At 47.4% G+C, this 14,992-nt stretch overlaps 1 protein-coding gene across 4 annotated transcripts in view; it reads left to right on the plus strand.

The window, feature by feature from the left end:
• RPS6KC1 (ribosomal protein S6 kinase C1) overlaps positions 1–14,992 on the plus strand; it is a 1,976,431-nt gene that overhangs the window by 150,819 nt on the left and 1,810,620 nt on the right. For all 4 annotated transcript variants that reach the window (XR_011268209.1, XM_069608548.1, XM_069608550.1 and 1 more), the window contains exon 3: positions 11,416–11,536. Coding sequence is in view for 3 of the 4 variants with exons in the window: in XM_069608548.1 (XP_069464649.1) it covers positions 11,416–11,536 (121 nt within the window). In the remaining variant the exon portion in view is untranslated. The remainder of the gene's footprint in view (positions 1–11,415; positions 11,537–14,992) is intronic.

Raw genomic sequence — 14,992 nt, forward strand, 5'->3', positions numbered from 1 at the left:
CTTTGCCGCCAAGGAGGTCAAGGCGGCAAAGCCTCGTCGAAACAGGATTGAACCGGCCGTGGGGTCGGGCCCCCACCGAAGCACCCCGGTGGGAGGCCGGCTGGCGAGCTTCGTCAGCGTGTGGGAGTCCATCTCCACCGACCGTTGGGTGCTGGACGCCTTAGCCCGGGGCCACGCGCCTGAGTTTCAAAGAAGGTGCCTGCGCGTCCCCCCCGTGGCCAGGAAAGAGCTTCACGTCCCTCAGCTTCTCCTGGAGGTAAAGGCGATGCTCAGGAAGGGCGCCATCGAACTCGTCCCAAAGAGGCTTCGGGGCTCCGGAGTTTACTCGAGATACTTCCTCGTGAAGAAGAAGACGGGAGGATGGCGCCCCATCCTAGACCTGCGACGTCTGAACAAGTTCATCAAGGCGCAGAAGTTCCGGATGGTCACCCTCCAGCACGTCCTGGGTCAGCTGGAGGAAGGAGACTTCCTGTCGTCGTTGGATTTGGAGGATGCCTACTTCCATATTCCCATCCTAAAGGGGCACCGAAAATTCCTCCAGGTTTGTGGTCCAAGGGCGTCACTACCAGTTCAAAGCCCTCCCCTTCGGACTACGGTCGGCACCCAGGGTATTCACCAAGTGCCTTGCACCGGTGGCGGCGCAGCTGCGCCGCGAGGGGATCCACGTCTACCCCTACCTGGACGACTGGCTCATCCGAGCCAAGACGAGGGAGCTTGCCGTGGAGCACACGGCAAGGACCGTCCAACTTCTCACGGACCTGGGATTCTCCGTGAACTACGCCAAGTCCCACCTGGTACCCGCGCAAAACGCACTGTTTCTGGGAGCGAAGCTCGACACAGTGTCCCTTCTGGCCTCCCCGTCGGAGGAAAGGACCAGGTCCATCCTGGGCAAGGTACAGCGGATGTTGGTTTCCGACATGGCCAAGGTGAGGTCCATCAAGTCCCTCCTCGGAATGATGTCTTCTTGCATCTACCTCATTCCCATGTGCAGGCTCCGGATGCGCCCGTTGCAGGAGTTCCAGGACGCGCGCTGGATCCAAACGACGGTGGCTTCGAGGAGAGGATCACACTCGACGAGAGTTTCCGCCGAGCGGTCCGGTGGTGGGGCACCCGCGCGCATCTGACGGCGGGCATGGACTTCCAGACCCCAGACCACCAGGAGACAGTGACCACGGATGCCTCCCTGGAAGGGTGGGGAGCGCACACCGAAAATCTGCACGCGAGAGGCCTTTGGCTCCCGACGGAGAAGTCCCTCCATATCAACGTCCTGGAGCTCCGTGCAGTGTTCTGGGCCCTCAGGTCCTTCCTTCCGTCCCTCAAGGGCAAGGTGGTGAGGATCTTCACCGACAACACCACCACCATGTTTTACATCAGGAAACAGGGCGGAACCAGGTCCCCAGCACTGTCCAAGGAGGCGCAGGACCTGTGGCATTGGGCCGTCGCGCAAAGGATGTTTCTGGCGCCGTTTCATCTGGCAGGGATAAAAAACACCATCGCCGACTCACTCAGCAGGGAGCTGCGCTCGTGCCACGAGTGGGAACTACGGCAGGATCTAGTGGATCGCCTCTTCCGACGGTGGGGCACACCCCAGATCGACCTGTTCGCGACGGCGACGAACTCCAAGTGCCGGAGGTTCGCCAGCAGGTTTCCCCAGGCGAGGAGCATGGGCGATGCTTTCTCGTTCCCCTGGGAGGGCCTGTTCCTCTACGCGTTCCCTCCTTTGCCACTGCTAATCCGGCTCGTCAACCAGCTCAAGAGGTCACGGTGCAGGATGATCCTCGTCGCACCTGCGTGGCCGAGGCAGATATGGTTCCCGGACCTTCTGGACTTGTCAGCGTCCCCGCCAATCAAGCTGCCGGTGGACGCGGATCTACTCTCCAGGGAAGTAGGCGCCATCCTCCACCACGACCCGAAATCGCTGAACTTGCAGGCCTGGCTCCTGCAGCGCTAGAGTTTGGAGGATACGACATACCGGCGGACTGCAGAGAGGTTCTTGCAAAGGCCAGGGCGTCCTCGACTCTTAAATGCTACGGACACAAATGGAAGAGGTTCTCTGTCTGGTGCCACGCACAGAAGATTAACCCTCTACGGATTACGGCTTCCCAGGTACTGCCGTACCTGCTGACGCTGGCCAAAGCTGGACTGGCACACACGTCCATCAAGATTCATCTTGCTGTGATCTCTCGATACACCAGAACCACGGGCCGGACGTCCTTGTGGTCTCATCGTCTGGTGAAAGAGTTCATGAAGGGACTGTTCAGATCGTTCCCGCCGGTGAAGGCTCCGGCCCCGGCGTGGGAGCTCAACGTGGTGCTGACCAAGCTCATGGGACCTCCGTTCGAGCCTTTGCACTCGGCCCCGTTGAAGTTTCTGTCGTGGAAAACAGCGTTTCTTGTGGCCATCACCTCCGCACGACGGGTGGGAGAGATCCAGGCCCTTTCCTGCAAGGCCCCGTACTTGACTTTTCACGACACGAGGGTAGTGCTCAGGACGCACCCCTCCTTCATGCCCAAGGTACCGTCGGACTTCCATCTCAACGAACCCTTGGTGTTGCCTGTGTTCTTCCCGTCGCCTTCGTCGCCGGCTGAGAGGACTTTGCACTCGCTGGATGTGGCTAGAGCGCTGAAGTTCTACGTGGACCGCACGAAGTGTTTTCGGAAGACGTCACAACTCTTTGTGAACTTTGGACCTGTCAATCAGGGGAAGGCTCTCTCGAAGGCTTCCATTTCCAGATGGCTCTCCGGCTGTATCATGTACTGTCATCGGTTGGCAAACCGACCGCTGCCTGGCCGTCCGAGAGCCCATTCCACCAGAGCGATCGCAGCTACCACGGCGTTCCTTTCTGGTGTGCCCCTGCTGGACATATGCAGGGCTGCTACGTGGAGGTCGACGCACCCCTTCACGAAATTCTACTGCGTCGATCGGGATTCCAGGGAGGAGTCCAGGGTCGGCCAAGCAGTGCTGCGCAACCTGTTCGCCTGAGGTGAGCCTGGTGAGGAGGTAAGATGCTTAATGTTGAGTTTGATGTAATGCTTAATGTTGAGCCTTTGCCACCTCCCGTGGTTGTGCATGTGTGTACTGCTATGTATTCTTTATTCATGAGCATGTGAATCCATGCCAGACCCCATGCTGGAGAAGGAACAAGTTACTTACCTGTAACTGTTGTTCTCCAGCATGGGTCTGGCAAGGATTCACATGCGAACCCTCCCGCCTACCCCTCTGCAGCTCTTCACTTGGTCATACTGCCACTTCATGTGCTTCCAAATCTGAAGATGGCTGCCAGAGGCGGTGCTTAGGTAGAGGGCAGTCATTGGCTGTGGTCAGTATGACGCAGAGACCAGTGATTGGTTATTACTACGAAAGACAGATCAGAAACGAAACTGATACTGGTTTTTTCTTTACCGAGGATTCCCAGCCTGACGACGGGGAATATTCATGAGCATGTGAATCCATGCCAGACCCATGCTGGAGAACAACAGTTACAGGTAAGTAACTTGTTCCTTCCTTGTGCCAAAAAAAGATTTGACAATGCGCCCAGTATTGGACTTACGGCCTGCAAACTATGTCAAGCCCCAAAAATTTTGCATGACTACTCTCCAAGAGGTAATCCCCCTCCTAAAAAAGGGAGATTACATGGCAACATTGGACATGAAAGATGCCTATTTTCATATTTCCATGTTCCCAGCGGACAGAAGATACTTGCGCTTCAAGGTGGACAGTCAGCACTACCAGTTCAAGGTACTGCCCTTCGGGATAGCCTCGGCTCCAAGGGTATTCACCAAAGTACTGGCAGTGGCAGCGGCACACCTATGCAGGGAGGCAATCCCAGTATACCCTTACTTGGACGACTGGCTAATCATGGGGGAGACCCCAGTAATTTGCAGAACAAACATTCAAAGAACGATCAACCTCCTCTTCGAATTAGGTTTCTCCATAAACGAGAAAAAGTCAAGTCTGGTGCCAAGCACCTCCAAAACAGTTCCTAGGAGCTGTCCTAAACACACAAGAGGGGTTGGCCTTTCCATCAGAGGAAAGAATTCGGAATATACTGCTGCAAATTCTGCAATATCAGGTCGGTCGCCAGATAACGGTACGCAAAGCAATGCGTTTGCTGGGCATGATGGCGTCATGTATTTACCTGGTCCCCCACGCGCGCCTGCGCATGCGCCCCATGCAAGAATGGTTGGCGAAACAGTGGTCTCAGGCAAGTGGTCAGTGGGACGATCTAGTGGTCGTTTCGCCAACGCTTGTACAAAGCCTTCACTGGTGGACAAGAGAAAATCTGTCCAAGGGGAAACCCTTTTACGATCCCGAGATACAGGCGGTAGTCACAACGGACGCATGCCTGTCAGGGTGGGGAGCACACCATCTCCACCACACAGCTCAGGGTCTCTGGTCTCACTCAGTGGCCAAGAATCATATCAATCTGCTAGAGCTTCTGGCAGTATTCAGAGCGCTTCAGGCGTTCGAGCCCTACCTGTTGAACCTGTCCGTGCAGATCCTGACGGACAGCACTACAGCCATGTTTTACCTGAACAAGCAAGGAGGGACTCCTTCGCCAAATCTGTCCAAGCTTGCCCAGAAAATTTGGATGTGGGCACTCAGATGGAACATCTTCCTGTCATCTCCACATGTTCTAGGGGATCTCAATTCTCTGGCGGACGCTTTGAGCAGAGATCCCCTCCCAGAGGAACACGATTGGTGTCTACACAGAGATATCGTAGAAGATCTCTTCTCTCAGTGGGGTTTCCCCACTATAGACCTATTCGACACAAGCGAAAACACAGTGCCCAGGATTCACATCCAGGTTCCCCCCAACCAGACTCCCAGGGGAACGTCCTGTGGATGAACTGGTCAGGGATGTTTGCGTACGCTTTCCCACCAACACCTCTCATCAGGAAGGTAGTCAACAAGATGAACAGAGAATCGATGACGCTCGTCCTAGTTGCTCCCATGTGGGCGAGACAACCGTGGTTCCCACACTTAAGCAGACTAGCAGTGTGCGAACCCATCAAACTCCCGGACTAGTTCAACCTACTGTCCCAGCACCAAGGTCAGAAAGTGCATCCTCAACCCAACACAATGAACTGGGCAGCATGGCTCCTGAGGTCATATAGCTTGGATATCTCAATTTACCGCAGAGATGTATGGACATCCTAAGAGAATCTAGGAAGCCAAACACGAGGCACTGCTACTTTGACAAATGGAAGAGATTTGTTATCTGGTGCCAGAATAAGCAAATCAACCCAGTTGATTGCACTCCTTCCACAATTGTCACATACATGCTCCACCTGCTGGACGCAGGGTTGGTTAACTCACTAAAGGTACACCTGGCAGCGCTGTCAGCATATACCACCTCCCATAACAAGGTGTCGTGGTGGAAAGTACCAGTGATTAAAGCATTCATGGAAGGAGTAAAGAGACTTCAACCTCCAATTTCAAACCCACCACCAGGATGGGACCTTAACGGGGTGCTATCTAAACTCATGGGGCCCCCCATTGAAGCCCATGCATAAAAGCAGTCTCAAACACCTGACTTATAAAACGGCCTTCTTTGTTACTCACGGTTGTGTTGGCCAGGCCGGGGCATTGCTCCCACCTTGAATCAACAGACAAGAGGGAGCGAAGTTGAATAGTTCAGCCCAAGCTGGGGTGATCCCACTAGGGGTTTCCCCGAACCAGGCCTCCTCAATTTGAGGAGCTCTTTTAGGCAATACGCCCCTCTGTCTTAAGAAACCCAGACAGAGGAGTTGATTCATTAAAAGAGCGGGGATGTCCACACCGCAGAACCAATGCTGTAAGAAAAAATGCGAGATATTAGATATCAGAATGATATAACCTCTTCAATAGGATGCCCTAAAAGAGTGGCTCTACCTGGTAGGGTTGGACAGAACAACAGTAGGGTAGTGCCTTTTTAGAAGAGCTGCAACTAAAAGAGAAAGGGAGAATGGGTAAAGTCGTCTATCTAATAAGTCAGAAAGATAGTAACCAACACTGAATCAGCATACCCAAGGTAGAAGAGTAAAAGGACTTCAACGGAGGTACAAAATAAAAAAAAGGAAGGGTTAGTAATGGTACTACTTCCCGGACGGCACGAGGGACGCCAACTAGAGTCGGGGTGGTGCACAAATCAGGTTAGCGTCCAGGAGTGCACGTTGGTTCCAAGAGTGTCTTTATCAAACAGCACAATCCAAATAAAGTATAGTTCCAAAGATGTAGGTATCCAAACAGAGCTGCAGCAGGGTTGGGGCGTATAGTTACCACAGAAGAGGATGCCCAGGCAGGAGAGAGGAATTGGTTAGAACGGAAGAGAGTAGTTGGATGGAAGGAGAGTAGTGTACTGATCTAGATGAAGCGAAGTGGAATGGTTTCCCAGGTAGCAAGAACTTGTCCCCAAGAGCGGAGTAGGGAGCCAACCGCCAGAGGGAACAGGAGGAAACAAGATCAGAGCGTCCCGAGAGACGCAGGTAATTGAAAAGTGAGCAAAAAGCTTGAATGCGTCAAAGACGCAAGTCCGGTTCGCCAAAACACAGAAGGAGCAGGCTGTAGCAAGTCGAGTAGGCAAGCAAAGTCCAAAATACAATAAATAAGTCCAAAACGAAGCAGGATAGAAGAACGCTAATTAGAAGCAGCGTCTTCTGGGAAGCAAACGCTTATTTATGTTTGTTAAGGGGCAGAGCCTGCCTCGCTGCGTCCCGATCAGCTGACTGGGCACGTGACCCGTTCGAATCCTGGCCCGGGAAACGCTAAGTCTCCACGGCAACTGCCAATGCTGCAGGAATGAAGCGGCAAGTCCCCCATGCCTGCGGGGAGGAGACAGAGACGTAACATTCTTAGTAGCAATTACATCTATAAGAAGGGTCAGTGAAATTCAGGCTCTGTCAGTGCAGGATCCTTTCTTTACGGTTCATAAAGATAAACTGGTTTTACGTACACACCCTAGGTTCTCACCTAAGTTTATTTCTAAATTCCACGTGAACCAGTCCATCGAGCTTCCGGCTTTCTTCCAAGACCCACAAAGCTCGGCTGAGGTGAAACTACACACCCTAGATGTGTGTAGGGCGGTCCTATACTATGTAAACAAAACCAGACCGCTAAGGAAAACAGACCAACTGTTTGTCTCCGTAGCTACAGGCAAAGAGGGTGATTGCGTCTCTAAAGGTGCCATCTCTAAGTGGATTGTTAACTGTAGCCAGATGTGTTAGTCCCTTTCTGAAAAACTTTGCCCTTCACGCCAAGAGCCCACTCTACTAGAGGCATTGGAGCCACTCTGGCTTTCATTGCAAATGTACCCCTTGACACCATTTGCAAAGCAGCTACTTGGAGCTCTGTTCACACTTTTACTCAGCACTACTGCATTGACACCCATTCCAAGACAGAAACTCAAGTGGGACAAGCGGTTCTAAGACATTTATTTGCTCATGACCCTTCTCACATCCCACCTCCTTCTTCTAACACTGCTCGCTAATCTATGCACAGCATGTGATCTAAGCAGATTCCACAAGCCTCAGAAGGGATACATTACTCACCATAATCATATTTCTGATGCTTGTATCTGCTTAGATTTACATGGGACCCACCTTTCCTCCCCTCTGAGAGAAGGCGCATGGATGCTTGTAGTCTTATTTATCTATCTATCTGCTTGGATTATCTGTACTCGCGCTACTCCTCATGCTACCTCATGTCAGAAAAAATACAATCTGAGGGTCCTAGACGCGTGAGGGATCATGGGTACAGTGGATGTCACACTAGGGATACTATTACTGGCACGCCCTGTGTCGCTGCCCATTTTCGTTTTTCGAAAAACAAACTGTAATACTCTGCAGCTTCCACTAGATGTCGGCCTATGCACAGCATGTGAATCTAAGCAGATACAAACATCAGAAATATGATTACGGAGAGTAATGTATCATATATATATAAAATCTATCTCACTTTTTTTTTATGCCATTGTTACTATTTGCCCTGTTCCCTTCCCATTTAGCCTTGTGGCACTTGGAAACACGATTCTGTTGAATAAAGCACCTTGCACATGCTCAATAAAATAAAAACAAAATTAAAAAAATGAAATGCTTTTTATGATAAATAGTTTTGCAGGGACTGAAATGAAGATTAGATCAGCAGGACCTAAAAGCAGCTCCTGAGTATCCAGCATTAACCAGTGAGCAGGAGCTACTGCTAGGGGTTAGTGCATAGTTTTGTTAATGTAACTTCAACATAAGATGCAAACGTAACATTTTGCTTATGTTTTATTACTCCTTATGCTGTAAATGTCATATATATGTGTCCTAATGCTTTTTTAAAGATTGTCTCAAATGCACAGAGTTAAATTTACATTGGTGTGTTTGTTTGGCATCAGTTTGCCCGAGAAGCCACAAGTAGCTCCTCGTAGCTGTTGGTGCCAAGATAACCAGGCTCTTCTAGACTGCAAGTAGGATATAAATATCCTGCGGCTCCCCTCAATTTCGAACCCTGATTTTGTGTACTACAGTCTGCTTCTAAAATGTAGCAGTGAGAACATTATGTGACCTCACACTTTGTGTGACAACATATAATAATAGGTATCTGGGTACAACATGTGTTTTTCTAAAGCAGCAAATAAGATGCAATTTTACCATTATTCTGAATGATATACCTTGGCATTGCCAAAAACTGTTTTTTGAGTAACCTCTGTAAGGGTGCAGAAGGAGGAGACTGACACACAGGTGGCATAGTGATTGCTGTTGACTTTTATTTAAGATCAAAATAAGAAAACCTCAATTTCCCTATATCTATGAGGGGTTTCCCTTCCTCAACTAAACGGGATAATGGATCTGTCAGTATGTCTGTCAGTATGTCTTTCCAACTAAAGAGTCCACTGTCCCGTGTCAAACGTCCCTGTACCTTACACTTATAACTAAATTAAAGTTGTACCAATGTTCTTAGCTCAGGAGAATGACTCCCTCCCCCTGGACTGGATGGCACAATTCTGTTTGCAAGTTTCTCACCCGGGGGAATGACTCCCTTCCCCCGACGTCAATATTTCAAAAGAAAGGATTTCTGTTCATTATTTCTCTCCTCCAGGAGAATGACTCCCCTCCCCTAGCCTTTCTCATATGTAAACTTGTTGGTGCGGGTCCCAGACCCGGGTTTCTTTGGGGTTTCGTCTGGGCAGACCTAGTTCACTCGCCGGCCATGTGATGCCACAAAGAAGATGGCTAGCGAGGATCTCCTCCTCAAGCTGCAGATCCCCAACCCTATTGTCTCTTCTGTATTTTGTTCCTGTTCTACCTGGTTCACTTTCCTGCCAGGTACTATCATATGTCCAATGCTTAATATATTCCCCATGGGTATATCTGGGTCCTAGACCACGGGTTTGATGTTTCTCTTGTCCCTTTTCTCAATTTCCGACAGCCCACGTCTTGTTCGGCTTCTCGCGTTTTTGTGCTGCTTCTGCTGTGTCTGCAGTGGCTCTGCAGAGCGTCTCTCTGGGTGGGTTGTGTGTCTTGTCCCGACCACACAGTCTGATTACTGCTTCCACACGGACCTCTGCTCTTCCGGTTCCTTGGTCTGTCTAGACACGGCACACCAGATAGGGATGCCTCGACTCATTCGCACGTGTCCCGGTCAGCATCAGCCTCTCTTGCTATGCTGGATATCCTCTAGTCTCACAGATCCTCCTGAGAGGGTCTGACAAAAAGGTAAGTCCGTCCTCTCCCTTTGTTGAAAGAGCAATGACAGCTAGAATGCTCATTCAAGTTCTCAGGAGGACTCTTCATTATTCCGCACCTCCTCCTAGTCTCAGTCAAGGAGATCTTCATTAAGTCCTCCCTACTCGTCCTCGTCTCAGTAACTGTAGGTTATTCAGTCTCGTATATATACACAGACGTATTTGCCATGGAAGTGAGGGATGCGAAGGTTGGCCTCATGGACTGAGTGGGGAGGTAAAGGAAGTGGAATGAGGGTGAGGGGTATTGTACCGTGTTCTCACGAAATTCCATCCTTGATCCCCCAAGTGGAGTCTCTCCCCATGAGGTCCTCTCGCCGAGTACCACCCTTGGGGACTATCGGGTAGCGGTCTCAACTCATTGGCCTCATGGGAGGGGTGCTCCCCCGCGGGGAGAATTGATGACATTTCAGGATTCGTCATACCTTGCATGGCGTTATTCAAAATGAAGATGTTTTAGTAGTTAATATCAGGCTTCTAGCTATCTATTTTTAGGAGCAATATTGCAATAAAGATTTGATGAACAAAAGCTAAAGGTAGCTTCTGGGTATTGGGTATCTGGCATCAACCAGAGGTAAATAGGAACATACAGTACCGCATATGTAACTTTCACATGATATCCAAACTATGACTTACTTTACCTTTTTATTAATGACCCATTATGATTAAAACACCTTCTAAATGAGGATTAATAATCCTTTATGCACACGTCCCACACACAGTATAAATGTCGCCTGAGTATATGTCTGTGTCTCCAGTTGCCCAGAGGTGTCAAAGGTAGCTGCTGGGGTCATGCTAGCCAGCTTTTGAGGCATAGTCCTACCCTAGGAACAGACATTATCTTTTGGGTTCTTGTTGGCACGTTTACCTCTTCTTCACTTGATTTTATTTTCAGGCACCTAACTTGTCTTGACCGCTTTCCCATTCTAACCAGTAGTAAATACAAGGAACCTGCATTAGCAAAGGAAGGAACCACTGTGTGTTGGTGGATCCCCAAATACAGGATTACTGCTTATTTTGAATTGGTCATGTGGCATCTGCTCAAGTGTTATGCTTCTCCTTTTAAAGTAGGGCCAAACAAAGTAGTTTTTTCTGAATATTTGTGAAAAGATTGTTTGGGCTACTGCAGAATGCGGTCACAATAGGTATGTGGCTCATTGGTGGTATATTGCAAGTAGTTTATTGCAGTTTAAATGTTGGGGAATGTTTGTGTTCCGAATTATCATTCCAAAATGATCACTTAATGATGTTAACTGTTCGAAATACAAACAGACTTGTGACGAAACAACTTAAGTTCTGTTTGTACTGTGCTTCATTTCACCTGTGCCACTTACTAAACACTTCCAATGGTGGGGCCACACAAAACTAATGGCTGGACAGTGAATGGGAAATGAAGAGTGGGTTCTAACCCACAAAAGGGTAGATGTCATTATTGCTGTTAGTATATTATGCCTTGTGTCTGTCTGGTTGGATCTTGGCAGCAGTGTACATTGTCATTTTAGTGACTGGAGAAACACTATTGTTCATGTTTTTGTGAGCGCACTCATCCAGATTCGCCATGCATAGATTATTTTTTAAGAATGGTATTTTAGAAATATGAATTTGCTTGAAGTTGCTATTTGGGACCGTCCAGCATAATCTATACACACATTCCGTATCCAGTTGAGTTCAGTGTTTCATCACTGCCTTTTTTTCTCTTTCTGCTTCAGATAGTCGTTTGGAAGAGATACAGTGACTTTAAGAAGCTGCACAAAGAGCTCTGGCAGATTCATAAAAACTTGTACAGGCATACAGACTTGTTCCCACCTTTTGCCAAAGCTAAAGTGTTTGGTAAGCTTAAATTCTGTGTTTTTGTGGTGTTTGGCTTCTGCCACTATATGTGCTGGATGGAAACTGGTACATTACTTTGGTGCTCCAAAGACTGTCTTAAAGAATGTATATTGAGTGTATTGGCACAGTCTTCCCAAAGGGGTATAGCGAATATTCAGGAGACAGAGTTATGATATCTGCAAGATGTCTCACTCTGCAGTTAAAGCAGTGCAGGAAGTCTCCAATTTCTGGAAGGTTATTGGTGCATGGTGTGTATGAAGTGGCCAAGAAACCTCAACTTCTCAAATGCTGTAATCCCATCAACTCCACAGTTCTATAGCAAGCATAGAAATGGGAAGGAGCTTGTCTTAAAACCTAACCAGTATGCATAGTTGATAATATTTACCCCATATCGCTTGCCATTCTCCCTTATACTTACCTCACTGTTTTTTTTGTTTAGTTTTAGAACCAAATGTACGTTGCTATAATCCATGGTTAACAGTTACAATAGGAATACTTTGACAATCACGTTGTTGAAAGGTAGGGCGCTGTAAACTCCACCCTCCGTTGCTCACGGAACGCCACTGTAATCCACCTTGTCGACAGGCAGCGGATTGCCTAAATCTGGAATTCAAAGAGACGCCTGACCCATCCAGGGTCCTTACCAGCCCACTGAGGAGCTCAACACCACATGCTGCCCAACAGCTTCACTAATTGCATTTTGATCAACTTTGTCAGACAGGTCATACTTACTTGCATTGCTGGCACCCACCAGCCTGCTGTTTCTTCACACATTCATCAACTGACATCACTCCTGTTATTTCCTTTTCTTCCGAACAATCCAATTGGACACCATTATTCCTTGCCTTGACAAAGACCCTGTGAGACTCGAAACACGTGTTGACTCAATACACAATAAACCTACATTACTACTTCTTATACCACTATCTCTCACTTTTCCTAATTCATTGTAATGTTTTGTGACCAGCACAAGTTGGCTCAGGCCTTCTGTGTTCTATGATTTTAGAGACCCCATTCAGCGGTGCCTCCCCTGGCCACACTACTCCCTGCAGGTCTTTCTCATTTACATTATTCTTTGAATTAGATGTTTCTGTGGGCGGATGGACTCGCCTTACTTGTGCCCTACTCTTTATTCTAACAATTACAATATCAACAGCACAAATGCTGTCCTATTAATAAGGCCCTGTCAACATGTCTACTACTGTAAAAAAAAGACCTAAATCAACGCCATTTTTTGTAACAATAGAAAATATTGTTTCACCAGTTTCTGCTTTGCCTAATCTAAAATTACATAGAATCATCACCATCATCTTTTGTTCCAGGCATCGATGCTCATCTCATTGTTTCGCTTGCTGTGATACAGAAGACTGTATAACAAAAACCATGAGCAAGCTTATACAGACCTCAATTTCCATTTTATGATTTTTATTTGTATGTTCACAAATCCTATTTTGGGTCCATAGCGCGTACAGAAAAGACAACCAGTGAACCGTTATTTTTCTTATTTGTGTCACGCTTATTTTCATTACTAAGAGTTAAGAGCTTGAACCATCTAAAGATGGGGTACAGAAAACTGAGGACTATTAGCATCCATGCATATCTCTCTGCAAATTCAGTGCTGCCCTCTTCCATCAGGCTCAGGTCCTTGTTTTAGACTGTCTGGCGATAATCAAGCTCAAATAATCATACATTAATACATTTTGTTCAGCCTTTGAATCAGTTTACTTGATCTGTTCTTAATTATTCTTAATATGCATCTTTCCTCAAGAAAGACAAAATGTAGTTTGCATTGGTCTCTTTTCTTTCCTGCATGTAAAAGTGATGGGTTTTCTTTGTTTTTTTAAATATTTGTACAGCAGAGGCAAGTACACGAAGTATGCAACACATCTGTGACACCTTGTTATAATTGCTTATCACATTTGATTAGAATCAATAAGACATGTTAAACTCTTTCAATGCTATTCTCCAAAACCTGTCATACTTAATAGATTGCTCCCTGCCTAATTGGGGAGCGGTTATGATAGGATGAGGGAGAATGTTAAGCAAAGTTTAAACGTGGATAAAGGAGGTTAATTTCATACTGATCAAAAACGCATACATTTCCCCACCCCACTCTACACCAAAAGAACGCACAACTACTTTTTGGGAGTATTTGATGAGGCCAGCTAAAGATGTAATTTTATTGTTCTACATTACCTTGACAAATATGATTGGTTATGCATTTGAGAAGTTTTTTAAAAATGTTTTAATCATTAGATGTAAGTAACAGAAAATATTGGTTATGTTTTTTCAATTTTGTATAGAAATGTTTAATTATTTGTATGGCTTTGTGAGAAGGCCTATTAACAAATAATTAAACTAATTCAACCATGAACATTGTAATAGATCATCTATTGTGCTCTCCTTGGAGCTCCTAACTTTGGTGTTCTTAAATATCCCTGCCAATTCTTCTGGAATGTGTCTCTGCCCCTTGGTTTAAAATCCTTTCATTATCTGACCCAGATTATGTTGACCCTCCATCATTCAGCTGTACCTAGAACCTGGAGAGTTGATCAAAACAATTTGCTGCACACCTCTTTCATATCATAACAGATGCAGTCTCTCCAGTACTGCCACCTCCGTCCATTTATATCCTCCATAAGCATTATGGGCCCAGGTCCCTCCCCGCCAATCAAACACACCTGCACTGCCTTACTGGCAACCCCTGCACTTGAGGACTGTTTCTGTATCCCTACAGTCCCACTACTAGCACTTGACATCTGATGTCTGCACTTATCCTTGAACTTGCCACCTGCTGGCCGTACTATATTTATTCTTTTATCCCATGTACTGCACTGTCCCCCTACCTGCACTTTCCCCGTTCCCCCTTCCCATGCACTTGCGCGATCTGAATGACACCTGGCCTAGTAGGATCGTTGTCTGTCTCCCACCTGATCCCCCCGCCCTTGCCTCTTCGCGCCTTGAAACCCTTGTGTATAGGCATGTTATAAATGCCATATCATATCTTTAATAGGACTTAATTGCTGAGTGGGCATTTCTTGGAGTAGGAGCTTTTCACAGACAGGTGATGTCTGTTCAGTATATGTCACAAGCGGGTAAATGCAAGAAATCTTGGCGCAGAGTTAATTGACTTCTGGATTGCAGTGAGGCCCAATAAAGGGTCTATAAGGACAAGTTGAGTCCTTCTGTTCTATACTCTGTGACCCTTTCCATGGGGGCCAGGAAGGTGAGGCCGCTACCCGATAGTCCCCCTGGGGGGTAAGCAGTGGAAGTATTCCATGGGTGGGGACCTCCTCTCCGAGAGAAGTGTAGCCTGTCAAGGGAGAACGTGTTATACACACCATCATGCTATTAGACACAAGGCATCCAGCCCTATAGGTAGGACTTGGATACCCGCATCTTCTCTTTCTTTCACTAATTTCCCTATACATAGCAAAGTAATTGTTTTTTATCAGG

Source organism: Ambystoma mexicanum, chromosome 4q (assembly GCF_040938575.1).
Source record: "Ambystoma mexicanum isolate Mex_15411 chromosome 4q, UKY_AmexF1_1, whole genome shotgun sequence".
In the NCBI taxonomy this organism is placed as follows: domain Eukaryota; kingdom Metazoa; phylum Chordata; class Amphibia; order Caudata; family Ambystomatidae; genus Ambystoma; species Ambystoma mexicanum.